This window comes from Eucyclogobius newberryi, unplaced genomic scaffold (genome assembly GCF_026437365.1).
Source record: "Eucyclogobius newberryi isolate DKJ021-1_F unplaced genomic scaffold, fEucNew1.0.hap1 SCAF_11, whole genome shotgun sequence".
NCBI lineage: Eukaryota > Metazoa > Chordata > Actinopteri > Gobiiformes > Gobiidae > Eucyclogobius > Eucyclogobius newberryi.
The window spans coordinates 39,351,547-39,365,230 of NW_027315735.1; the positions used below are offsets into that span (position 1 = coordinate 39,351,547).

Genomic DNA, 13,684 nt, shown 5'->3' on the forward strand with positions numbered 1-13,684 from the left:
CCAGGTCTAAACAAGGGCTCAACCTGGTCTAAACCAGGTCTAAACCCGGTCTAAACCTGGTCTAAACCCGGTCTAAACCCGGTCTAAACCAGGTCTAAACCAGGTCCAAACCAGGTCTAAACCAGGTCCAAACCAGGTCTAAACCAGGTCTAAACCAGGTCCAAACCAGGTCTAAACCAGGTCTAAACCAGGTCCAAACCAGGTCTAAACCAGGTCCAGACCCGTCTGAAGCACTGACCATGGCGAAGCCCACGTCGGCCTTCTTCAGAGCAGGTCCATCGTTGGTTCCGTCTCCGGTCACAGCCACGACCTGCCGGGTCTCACCCACAGTGCTGTCGATGATACCTGAGGGCGCAGGGTCATTAGTGCAGCAAGGGTTAATTATTCATGATCATGGTAATAATAATACTGATAATAATAATAATAGTAATGACTCCCGATGTGGTGGAAATAATAATGAAGGTCAAATGAGAAACTAATAATGAAGGTCAAATACACTAATAATGAAGGTCAAATAAGAAACTAACAATGAAGGTCAAATACACTAATAATGAAGGTCAAATAAGAAACTAATAATGAAGGTCAAATACACTAATAATGAAGGTCAAATACACTAATAATGAAGGTCAAATAAGAAACTAATAATGAAGGTCAAATACACTAATAATGAAGGTCAAATACACTAATAATGAAGGTCAAATAAGAAACTAATAATGAAGGTCAAATACACTAATAATGAAGGTCAAATACACTAATAATGAAGGTCAAATAAGAAACTAATAATGAAGGTCAAATACACTAATAATGAAGGTCAAATACACTAATAATGAAGGTCAAATACACTAATAATGAAGGTCAAATAAGAAACTAATAATGAAGGTCAAATACACTAATAATGAAGGTCAAATACACTAATAATGAAGGTCAAATAAGAAACTAATAATGAAGGTCAAATAAACTAATAATGAAGGTCAAATAAACTAATGAAGGTCAAATAAGAAACTAATAATGAAGGTCAAAGAAACTAATAAAGAAGGTCAAACAAACTAATAATGAAGGTCAAATAAATGGATCAGGGAACGATGCTAAGTTTAGAACCAGAGGGCCATAACTTTGACCTTTAGGTCATGCCTTTGACCTTTAACGTGCATGCCTTTGACCTTTAGAGCATGCCTTTGACCTTTAGGGCATGCCTTTGACCTTTAACGTGCATGCCTTTGACCTTTCACGTGCATGCCTTTGACCTTTAGAGCGTGCCTTTGACCTTTAGAGCGTGCCTTTGACCTTTAGAGCATGTCTTTGACCTTTAGTACGTACCTTTGACTAGAGTGTGTTTGTCTGTGGGCGAAGACCGAGCCAAGACCCGGAGTTTGGGCCAAACTTTGTCCAGTCGCTCCTGCTCCACCTGAACACGACAAACACACAAGTTAATGTTGGGTTCTGGTTCTGGTCCGGTCCTGGTCTGGTTCTAGTCAGGTTCTGGTCCGGTCCTGGTCTGGTTCTAGTCGGGTTCTGGTCCGGTCCTGGTCCGGTTCTGGCCCGGTTCTGACCTCGCCTTGGTCGTTGCGGATCTGTGTGTTGAACTCTTTGCCCTCCAGACACAGGAAGTCCTCGTTGGGCAGGAGGATGCCACACTTGGTGGCGATGGCTCTGGCTGTGTTGATGTTGTCTCCAGTGACCATCCGCACCGTGATGCCCGCGCGCTGGCACTTAGCGATGGCATCGGGCACCTGGAGACCAGCACGCTGTTAGACAACCGCACGACGATACCACGGCAACCACCCGACAACCACCCGACAACCACACGACAATACCACGGCAATACCACAACAACCACACGACAACCACACGACAACCACACGACAATACCACGGCAACCACACGACAACCACACGACAATACCACGGCAACCACACGGCAACCACCCGACAATACCACGGCAACCACACGGCAACCACCCGACAACCACACGACAATACCACAACAACCACACGACAACCACACGACAATACCACAACAACCACACGACAACCACACGACAATACCACAACAACCACACGACAATACCACGGCAACCACATGACAACCACACGACAATACCACGGCAACCACACGACAACCACACGATAATACCACAACAACCACACGACAATACCACGGCAACCACATGACAACCACACGACAATACCACAACAACCACACGACAACCACACGACAATACCACAACAACCACACGACAACCACACGACAATACCACAACAACCACACGACAATACCACGGCAACCACATGACAACCACACGACAATACCACGGCAACCACACGACAACCACACGACAATACCACAACAACCACACGACAATACCACGGCAACCACATGACAACCACACGACAATACCACGGCAACCACACGACAACCACACGACAACCACACGACAATACCACAACAACCACACGACAATACCACGGCAACCACACGACAACCACACGACAATACCACAACAACCACACGACAATACCGCGGCAACCACATGACAACCACACGACAATACCACAACAACCACACGACAATACCACGGCAACCACACGACAACCACACGACAATACCACAACAACCACACGACAATACCACGGCAACCACACGGCAACCACACGACAACCACACGACAATACCACGGCAACCACACGACAATACCACGGCAACCACCCGACAATACCACGGCAACCACCCGACAACCACCCGACAATACCACGGCAACCACCGACAACCACCCAACGAACCCGGTCTGAACCCGGTCTACACCCGGTCTGAACCCGGTCTGAGCCCGGTCTACACCCGGTCTACACCCGGTCTGAACCCGGTCCACACCCGGTCTGAGCCCGGTCCACACCAGGTCTGAGCCCGGTCTACACCCGGTCTGAGCCCGGTCTACACCCGGTCTACACCCGGTCTGAACCCGGTCCACACCCGGTCTGAGCCCGGTCCACACCCGGTCTGAGCCCGGTCTACACCCGGTCTACACCCGGTCTGAACCCGGTCCACACCCGGTCTGAGCCCGGTCCACACCAGGTCTGAGCCCGGTCTACACCCGGTCTGAGCCCGGTCTACACCCGGTCTACACCCGGTCTGAACCCGGTCCACACCCGGTCTGAGCCCGGTCCACACCCGGTCTGAGCCCGGTCCACACCCGGTCTGAGCCCGGTCTACACCCGGTCTGAGCCCGGTCTACACCCGGTCTACACCCGGTCTGAACCCGGTCCACACCCGGTCTGAGCCCGGTCCACACCAGGTCTGAGCCCGGTCTACACCCGGTCTGAGCCCGGTCTACACCCGGTCTGAGCCCGGTCTACACCCGGTCTACACCCGGTCTGAACCCGGTCCACACCCGGTCTGAGCCCGGTCCACACCAGGTCTGAGCCCGGTCTACACCCGGTCTGAACCCGGTCCACACCCGGTCTGAGCCCGGTCTACACCCGGTCTGAGCCCGGTCTACACCCGGTCTACACCCGGTCTGAACCCGGTCCACACCCGGTCTGAGCCCGGTCCACACCAGGTCTGAGCCCGGTCTACACCCGGTCTGAGCCCGGTCTACACCCGGTCTACACCCGGTCTGAACCCGGTCCACACCCGGTCTGAGCCCGGTCCACACCAGGTCTGAGCCCGGTCTACACCCGGTCTGAGCCCGGTCTACACCCGGTCTGAGCCCGGTCTACACCCGGTCTACACCCGGTCTACACCCGGTCTGAGCCCGGTCTACACCCGGTCTACACCCGGTCTGAGCCCGGTCTACACCCGGTCTACACCCGGTCTACACCCGGTCTGAGCCCGGTCTACACCCGGTCTACACCCGGTCTACACCCGGTCTACACCCGGCCCCGCTCACCTCAGGTCTGACGGGGTCCTCGATGCCCACCACAGTGATGCAGGTGAGCTCGGACAGGATGTGGTTCTCCTGGTCCCAGTTGGGTTCTCCAGCCTCAGCAGGAAAGTCTCTGAAGGCGACGCAGATGGTCCTGAGTCCATCACACGCCATGGGCTCGATCACCTTACGCACCATCTCATCACGATCTTTGGGCTTGAAGAGGCGCGGCTCGCCCTGAGCGTCAAGGATACGAGAACATCTGAGGAGGAGCAAAGGAGAACCATGAGGAGGAGCAGAGGAACCATGAGGAGGAGCAGAGGAACCATGAGGAGGAGGAGGAACCATGAGGAGGAGCAGAGGAGAACCATGAGGAGGAGCAGAGGAACCATGAGGAGGAGCAGAGGAGAACCATGAGGAGGAGCAGAGGAGAACCATGAGGAGGAGCAGAGGAACCATGAGGAGGAGCAGAGGAACCATGAGGAGGAGCAGAGGAACCATGAGGAGGAGGAGGAGGAGGAACCATGAGGAGGAGCAGAGGAACCATGAGGAGGAGCAGAGGAACCATGAGGAGGAGGAGGAGGAGGAACCATGAGGAGGAGGAGAACCATGAGGAGGAGCAGAGGAACCATGAGGAGGAGGAGGAACCATGAGGAGGAGCAGAGGAACCATGAGGAGGAGGAGGAGGAGGAGGAACCATGAGGAGGAGGAGGAATCATGAGGAGGAGAGGAACAATGAGGGGGAGGAGGAGGAGCAGAGGAACCATGAGGAGGAGGAGAGGAACAATGAGGGGGAGGAGGAGGAGGAGCGTCCAGGATCCGTGAACATCTGAGGAGAATAGAGTAGGAGAGGAGAATAGGAGGAGGAGGAGAAAAGGAGGAGGTGGAGGAGAATGAGGAGGAGAAAAGGAGGAGGTGGAGGAGAATGAGGAGGAGGAGAATGAGGAGGAGAAAAGGAGGAGGAGGAGGAGAATGAGGAGGAGAATAGGAGGAGGAGGAGAATGAGGAGGAGAATAGGAGGAGGAGGAGAATGAGGAGGAGAATAGGAGGAGGAGAAAAGGAGGAGGAGGAGGAGAATGAGGAGGAGAATAGGAGGAGGAGGAGAATGAGGAGGAGAATAGGAGGAGGAGGAGAATGAGGAGGAGAATAGGAGGAGGAGAAAAGGAGGAGGAGGAGGAGAATGAGGAGGAGAATAGGAGGAGGAGGAGAATGAGGAGGAGAAAAGGAGGAGGAGGAGGAGAATGAGGAGGAGAATAGGAGGAGGAGGAGAATGAGGAGGAGAATAGGAGGAGGAGGAGAATGAGGAGGAGAATAGGAGGAGGAGGAGAATGAGGAGGAGAATAGGAGGAGGAGGAGAATGAGGAGGAGAATAGGAGGAGGAGGATCTTACTTCCTCAGCACGATCTCAGACGCTCCCTTGCTGTACATCCTGAAGCCTCCGTCAGCGTTCTTCAGGACGGTGCTCATGGACTTCCTGGAGGAGTTGAAGGTGTAGACTTTGTAGAGCTTCTCCTCAGGGATCTCATCTCTGATTGGCTGATAGTCTCGTTTCAGTTCCAGGACCAATCCCAGCAGAGAACACTCAGTCTTGTTCCCCACGTGTCGAGGAAGACCGCCCTCTTTCTCTGGAGGCTGAAGACCACAAGCAGAGTCTAAACCGGGTCTAAACCGGGTCTAAACCGGGTCTAAACCGGGTCTACACCGGGTCTACACCGGGTCTACACCGGGTCTAAACCAGGACTAAACCAGGACTAAACCAGGACTGAACCAGGACTTAACCAGGACTAAACCAGGACTGAACCAGGACTGAACCAGGACTGAACCAGGACTAAACCAGGTCTAAACCAGGACTAAACCAGGACTAAACCAGGTCTAAACCAGGACTAAACCAGGACTAAACCAGGACTGAACCAGGACTTAACCAGGACTAAACCAGGACTGAACCAGGACTAAACCAGGTCTAAACCAGGACTAAACCAGGTCTAAACCAGGACTAAACCAGGACTAAACCAGGACTGAACCAGGACTTAACCAGGACTAAACCAGGACTGAACCAGGACTGAACCAGGACTAAACCAGGACTAAACCAGGACTAAACCAGGACTAAAGCACATCTAAACCAGGTCTAAACCAGGACTAAACCAGGACTAAACCAGGACTAAACCAGGACTAAACCAGGACTGAACCAGGACTAAACCAGGACTGAACCAGGACTGAACCAGGACTGAACCAGGACTAAACCAGGTCTAAACCAGGACTAAACCAGGACTAAACCAGGACTAAACCAGGTCTAAACCAGGACTAAACCAGGACTAAACCAGGACTAAACCAGGACTAAAGCACATCTAAACCAGGTCTAAACCAGGACTAAACCAGGACTAAACCAGGACTGAACCAGGACTTACCAGGATCTTGGTGGTGTAGGCAGAGTTGATGGCGATGCTGTTGACCAGGGTCTCCAGGGTCTCAGCTTGGATCTGGGTGGGGTCAGGGACCTTCTTGTAGTGAGTGTCCCCGATGTAGGCCTGGACCACGGTCATGCGGTTCATGGTCAGAGTTCCCGTCTTGTCGGAGCAAATGGCCGTGGCGTTTCCCATCGTCTCACACGCGTCCAAGTGTCGCACCAGGTTATTGTCCTTCATCATTTTCTACAAACACAGAACTACACGTCAGAACTGCTGAATTCTTTAGGAGTTTAGGCGGGTTCAGGAGGGTTTTGGCGGGTTCAGGTGTTTTGGAAGGTTTAAGCGGGTACAGGAGGGTTTTGAAGGGTTTAGGAGAGTTTAGGCGGGTTTAGGAGAGTTTTGGCAGGTTTAGGCTGGTTCAGGGGTTTTGGCAGGTTTAAGCGGGTTCAGGAGGGTTTTGAAGGGTTCAGCAGAGTTTTGGCGGGTATGGGAGAGTTTTGGCAGGTTTAGGCGGGTATAAGAGAGTTTTGGCAGGTTGAGGCGGGTATAAGAGAGTTTTGGCAGGTTTAGGCGGGTATAAGAGAGTTTTGGCAGGTTGAGGCGGGTATAAGAGAGTTTTGGCAGGTTGAGGCGGGTATAGGAGAGTTTTGGCAGGTTGAGGCGGGTATAAGAGAGTTTTGGCAGGTTGAGGCGGGTTTAGGAGAGTTTTGGCAGGTTGAGGCGGGTATAGGAGAGTTTTGGCGGGTTTAGGCGGGTTCTTGCCTTGACGGAGTACGCAAGGCTGATGGTCACCGCCAGGGGGAGCCCTTCAGGCACCGCCACGACCAGAACAGTGACGCCGATGATGAAGAACTTGACAAAGTACTGGATGTAGATGGGCGTGCACTCGGCCAACCATGTGCGCTTCTGCACCGCAAACGTGTCGATGACGAAGTACAAGATCAGGATGACCACGGTGAGCGCCGACATGATGAGGCCTGCGGAAGTACCAGAGGAGTGAAGAAGTGTACCAGAGGAGTGAGGAAGTGTACCAGGAGTGAGGAAGTGTACCAGAGGAGTGAGGAAGTGTACCAGAGGAGTGAGGAAGTGTACCAGGAGTGAGGAAGTGTATCAGAGGAGTGAAGAAGTGTACCAGAGGAGAGGAAGTGTACCAGAGGAGTGAGGAAGTGTACCAGAGGAGTGAGGAAGTGTACCAGAGGAGTGAGGAAGTGTACCAGAGGAGTGAGGAAGTGTACCAGAGGAGAGGAAGTGTACCAGAGGAGTGAGGAAGTGTACCAGAGGAGTGAGGAAGTGTACCAGAGGAGTGAGGAAGTGTACCAGAGGAGTGAGGAAGTGTACCAGGAGTGAGGAAGTGTACCAGAGGAGTGAAGAAGTGTACCAGGGGAGAGAGGAAGTGTACCAGAGGAGTGAGGAAGTGTACCAGGGGAGAGAGGAAATGTACCATGAGAGAGAGGAAGTGTACCAGAGGAGTGAGGAAGTGTACCAGAGGAGTGAGGAAGTGTACCAGAGGAGAGAGGAAGTGTACCAGAGGAGTGAGGAAGTGTACCAGAGGAGAGAGGAAGTGTACCAGAGGAGTGAGGAAGTGTACCAGAGTAGTGAGGAAGTGTAGCAGGGGAGTGAGGAAGTGTACCAGAGGAGTGAGGAAGTGTACCAGAGGAGAGAGGAAGTGTACCAGAGGAGTGAGGAAGTGTACCAGAGGAGTGAGGAAGTGTACCAGAGGAGAGAGGAAGTGTACCAGAGGAGTGAGGAAGTGTACCAGAGGAGTGAGGAAGTGTACCAGAGTAGTGAGGAAGTGTACCAGGGGAGTGAGGAAGTGTACCAGAGGAGTGAGGAAGTGTACCAGAGGAGAGAGGAAGTGTACCAGAGGAGTGAGGAAGTGTACCAGAGGAGAGAGGAAGTGTACCAGAGGAGTGAGGAAGTGTACCAGAGGAGAGAGGAAGTGTACCAGAGGAGAGAGGAAGTGTACCAGAGGAGTGAGGAAGTGTACCAGAGGAGAGAGGAAGTGTACCAGAGGAGTGAGGAAGTGTACCAGAGGAGAGAGGAAGTGTACCAGAGGAGTGAGGAAGTGTACCAGGAGTGAGGAAGTGTATCAGAGGAGTGAAGAAGTGTACCAGGGGAGAGGAAGTGTACCAGAGGAGTGAGGAAGTGTACCAGAGGAGTGAGGAAGTGTACCAGAGGAGAGAGGAAGTGTACCAGAGGAGTGAGGAAGTGTACCAGAGGAGTGAGGAAGTGTACCAGAGGAGAGAGGAAGTGTACCAGAGGAGTGAGGAAGTGTACCAGAGGAGTGAGGAAGTGTACCAGAGGAGAGAGGAAGTGTACCAGAGTAGTGAGGAAGTGTACCAGGGGAGTGAGGAAGTGTACCAGAGGAGTGAGGAAGTGTACCAGAGGAGAGAGGAAGTGTACCAGAGGAGTGAGGAAGTGTACCAGAGGAGAGAGGAAGTGTACCAGAGGAGTGAGGAAGTGTACCAGAGGAGAGAGGAAGTGTACCAGAGGAGAGAGGAAGTGTACCAGAGGAGTGAGGAAGTGTACCAGAGGAGAGAGGAAGTGTACCAGAGGAGTGAGGAAGTGTACCAGAGGAGAGAGGAAGTGTACCAGAGGAGTGAGGAAGTGTACCAGAGGAGAGAGGAAGTGTACCAGAGGAGTGAGGAAGTGTACCAGAGGAGTGAGGAAGTGTACCAGAGGAGAGAGGAAGTGTACCAGAGGAGTGAGGAAGTGTACCAGAGGAGTGAGGAAGTGTACCAGAGGAGAGAGGAAGTGTACCAGAGGAGTGAGGAAGTGTACCAGAGGAGTGAGGAAGTGTACCAGAGGAGAGAGGAAGTGTACCAGAGTAGTGAGGAAGTGTACCAGGGGAGTGAGGAAGTGTACCAGAGGAGTGAGGAAGTGTACCAGAGGAGAGAGGAAGTGTACCAGAGGAGTGAGGAAGTGTACCAGAGGAGAGAGGAAGTGTACCAGAGGAGTGAGGAAGTGTACCAGAGGAGAGAGGAAGTGTACCAGAGGAGAGAGGAAGTGTACCAGAGGAGTGAGGAAGTGTACCAGAGGAGAGAGGAAGTGTACCAGAGGAGTGAGGAAGTGTACCAGAGGAGAGAGGAAGTGTACCAGAGGAGTGAGGAAGTGTACCAGGAGTGAGGAAGTGTATCAGAGGAGTGAAGAAGTGTACCAGGGGAGAGGAAGTGTACCAGAGGAGTGAGGAAGTGTACCAGGAGTGAGGAAGTGTATCAGAGGAGTGAAGAAGTGTACCAGGGGAGAGAAGAAGTGTACCAGAGGAGTGAAGAAGTGTACCAGAGGAGTGAGGAAGTGTACCAGAGGAGAGGAAGTGTACCAGAGGAGTGAGGAAGTGTACCAGAGGAGAGGAAGTGTACCAGAGGAGTGAGGAAGTGTACCAGAGGAGTGAGGAAGTGTACCAGAGGAGTGAGGAAGTGTACCAGAGGAGTGAGGAAGTGTACCAGAGGAGTGAGGAAGTGTACCAGAGGAGTGAGGAAGTGTACCAGAGGAGTGAGGAAGTGTACCAGAGGAGAGAGGAAGTGTACCAGAGGAGTGAGGAAGTGTACCAGAGGAGAGAGGAAGTGTACCAGAGGAGTGAGGAAGTGTACCAGAGGAGAGAGGAAGGCAAGGCAAGGCAAGTTTATTTGTAGAGCACATTTCATACACAAGGCAATTCAAAGCTTCACACAGCAGGAAAAATGCATTCAAATCACAAAGAAATTACAGAAATAGAAATACAATAAAATTAACTAAATTAAAATTATCAATCCAACTGATTTTCTAAACTAATAAAATCACAAACAAAAGAGAAGAGTGCAACGATAAAAATTAACTACAATAAAATTAACTAAATTAAAAATTATCAATCCAACTGATTTTCTAAACTAAGGAAGTGTACCAGAGGAGTGAGGAAATCATTTAAGAAGCATTTATAACTTTAAAATTTCTCATGTTCGAAGAAAAAAAGGTTCTTGTGTTTGTGGAGTCAAAGTGCATTTAAAATATGACTCTTTAAGAGCCGAGCAGAAGGAAAGAGTTTAGAATATTTATATTGTGCTATTGTGGAAGGAGTATCTGCTCTGGAACAAGCTCAGACTTCTGGAGAATAGAATCATGTTCTGATACAATCTTTGATGTGTCGCTGCTGCTTTGGTTTCAAACACCTTATTTATAGAGCCTCCAGTTATTTTTAACACTGATACAGCAAAGAACACGTCAAAGTCACGCGTTTTAATGTCACACGTGTCCTCGATGTTCAGACTTTTACAGAACCGCTCCCGACACATTTCAATGATCAAAACACAGACGTAACAGTACTGTGTCTCAGTAGATGTTTGAGGTATCTGTAGGACCTGCTGACGTGTCGTACGTTTAGGCAGATGTCACGAGTACTTTTTTAATGCTTTTTTAAGACAAAACCAGGCAAACGTCTTCTGATGATCAAAAATCTGTGTGAAGTACATTTTTACAGCTGTACTTTAACACTTTGACCAGTATATTTCATGTTCAGGTGTTACAGTGACATGAGTGAATCAGCCTCGTGTTTTTAAATGTAAACATCACATATTAAAGTGTATTTGTCATAAACTTTGTGACAATCCACTCGATCTAAACTCTTGAACAGCCTCTGCACCGGGCGAGGCTCGCAATGTTTTTATCATATGTTATTATTTATGGCTGTATGTAATCCCTCATTCGTCCAGCAGGGGTCCGTTGTAAAAAAAGATGACCTAACAGCCCTATAACGGGCCATAAAAATCTTATTGTCAAACTGTCTTTGATCCAGTGTTTTGTGTCTTTAAGATGAAGCTGCACGTCGCTCTGTGGTCCTGAACTCCAGTGTCTGACGTGTGAGAGCCTCTGGTGCAGTGGCTCTTTAGTCTCACTATGTGGCTCTTTAGTCTCACTATGTGGCTCTTTAGTCTCACTATGTGGCTCTCTTTAGTCTCACTATGTGGCTCTTTAGTCTCACTATGTGGCTCTTTAGTCTCACTATGTGGCTCTCTTTAGTCTCACTATGTGGCTCTTTCGTCTCACTATGTGGCTCTCTTTAGTCTCACTATGTGGCTCTTTAGTCTCACTATGTGGCTCTTTAGTCTCACTATGTGGCTCTCTTTAGTCTCACTATGTGGCTCTTTAGTCTCACTATGTGGCTCTTTAGTCTCACTATGTGGCTCTCTTTAGTCTCACTATGTGGCTCTCACTATGTGGCTCTTTAGTCTCACTATGTGGCTCTCTTTAGTCTCACTATGTGGCTCTTTAGTCTCACTATGTGGCTCTCTTTAGTCTCACTATGTGGCTCTTTAGTCTCACTATGTGGCTCTTTAGTCTCACTATGTGGCTCTCTTTAGTCTCACTATGTGGCTCTTTAGTCTCTCTATGTGGCTCTTTAGTCTCACTATGTGGCTCTTTAGTCTCACTATGTGGCTCTTTAGTCTCACTATGTGGCTCTTTAGTCTCACTATGTGGCTCTTTAGTCTCACTATGTGGCTCTTTAGTCTCACTATGTGGCTCTTTAGTCTCACTATGTGGCTCTTTAGTCTCACTATGTGGCTCTTTAGTCTCACTATGTGGCTCTCTTTAGTCTCACTATGTGGCTCTTTAGTCTCACTATGTGGCTCTTTAGTCTCACTATGTGGCTCTTTAGTCTCACTATGTGGCTCTTTAGTCTCACTATGTGGCTCTTTAGTCTCACTATGTGGCTCTTTAGTCTCACTATGTGGCTCTTTAGTCTCACTATGTGACTCTTTAGTCTCACTATGTGGCTCTCTTTAGTCTCACTATGTGGCTCTCACTATGTGGCTCTTTAGTCTCACTATGTGGCTCTTTAGTCTCACTATGTGGCTCTCTTTAGTCTCACTATGTGGCTCTTTAGTCTCTCTATGTGGCTCTCTTTAGTCTCACTATGTGGCTCTTTAGTCTCACTATGTGGCTCTCTTTAGTCTCACTATGTGGCTCTTTAGTCTCACTATGTGGCTCTTTAGTCTCACTATGTGGCTCTTTAGTCTCACTATGTGGCTCTTTAGTCTCACTATGTGGCTCTCTTTAGTCTCACTATGTGGCTCTCTTTAGTCTCACTATGTGGCTCTTTAGTCTCACTATGTGGCTCTCTTTAGTCTCACTATGTGGCTCTTTAGTCTCACTATGTGGCTCTTTAGTCTCACTATGTGGCTCTTTAGTCTCACTATGTGGCTCTCTTTAGTCTCACTATGTGGCTCTTTAGTCTCACTATGTGGCTCTCTTTAGTCTCTCTATGTGGCTCTCTTTAGTCTCACTATGTGGCTCTTTAGTCTCACTATGTGGCTCTTTAGTCTCACTATGTGGCTCTTTAGTCTCACTATGTGGCTCTTTAGTCTCACTATGTGGCTCTCTTTAGTCTCACTATGTGGCTCTCACTATGTGGCTCTTTAGTCTCACTATGTGGCTCTTTAGTCTCACTATGTGGCTCTCTTTAGTCTCACTATGTGGCTCTTTAGTCTCTCTATGTGGCTCTCTTTAGTCTCACTATGTGGCTCTTTAGTCTCACTATGTGGCTCTTTAGTCTCACTATGTGGCTCTTTAGTCTCACTATGTGGCTCTTTAGTCTCACTATGTGGCTCTTTAGTCTCACTATGTGGCTCTTTAGTCTCACTATGTGGCTCTTTAGTCTCACTATGTGGCTCTTTAGTCTCACTATGTGGCTCTTTAGTCTCACTATGTGGCTCTCTTTAGTCTCACTATGTGGCTCTCTTTAGTCTCACTATGTGGCTCTTTAGTCTCACTATGTGGCTCTCTTTAGTCTCACTATGTGGCTCTTTAGTCTCACTATGTGGCTCTTTAGTCTCACTATGTGGCTCTTTAGTCTCACTATGTGGCTCTCTTTAGTCTCACTATGTGGCTCTTTAGTCTCACTATGTGGCTCTTTAGTCTCACTATGTGGCTCTTTAGTCTCACTATGTGGCTCTTTAGTCTCACTATGTGGCTCTTTAGTCTCACTATGTGGCTCTCTTTAGTCTCACTATGTGGCTCTTTAGTCTCACTATGTGGCTCTTTAGTCTCACTATGTGGCTCTTTAGTCTCACTATGTGGCTCTTTAGTCTCACTATGTGGCTCTTTAGTCTCACTATGTGGCTCTTTAGTCTCACTATGTGGCTCTTTAGTCTCACTATGTGGCTCTCTTTAGTCTCACTATGTGGCTCTCTTTAGTCTCACTATGTGGCTCTTTAGTCTCACTATGTGGCTCTTTAGTCTCACTATGTGGCTCTTTAGTCTCACTATGTGGCTCTTTAGTCTCACTATGTGGCTCTCTTTAGTCTCACTATGTGGCTCTTTAGTCTCACTATGTGGCTCTTTAGTCTCACTATGTGGCTCTTTAGTCTCACTATGTGGCTCTTTAGTCTCACTATGTGGCTCTTTAGTCTCACTATGTGGCTCTTTAGTCTCACTATGTGGCTCTTTA

At 49.4% G+C, this 13,684-nt stretch overlaps 1 protein-coding gene across 5 annotated transcripts in view; it reads right to left on the bottom strand.

Moving 5' to 3' along the window:
* LOC140354845 (plasma membrane calcium-transporting ATPase 2-like) overlaps positions 1 to 13,684 on the bottom strand; it is an 87,666-nt gene that overhangs the window by 23,745 nt on the left and 50,237 nt on the right. For all 5 annotated transcript variants that reach the window (XM_072440099.1, XM_072440098.1, XM_072440097.1 and 2 more), the window contains 7 exons: positions 7,027 to 7,241; positions 6,265 to 6,507; positions 5,250 to 5,491; positions 3,884 to 4,121; positions 1,551 to 1,730; positions 1,318 to 1,405; positions 239 to 345 (listed from right to left, as the gene is read on the bottom strand). In XM_072440099.1, coding sequence (XP_072296200.1) covers positions 239 to 345; positions 1,318 to 1,405; positions 1,551 to 1,730; positions 3,884 to 4,121; positions 5,250 to 5,491; positions 6,265 to 6,507; positions 7,027 to 7,241 — 1,313 coding nt within the window. The remainder of the gene's footprint in view (positions 1 to 238; positions 346 to 1,317; positions 1,406 to 1,550; positions 1,731 to 3,883; positions 4,122 to 5,249; positions 5,492 to 6,264; positions 6,508 to 7,026; positions 7,242 to 13,684) is intronic.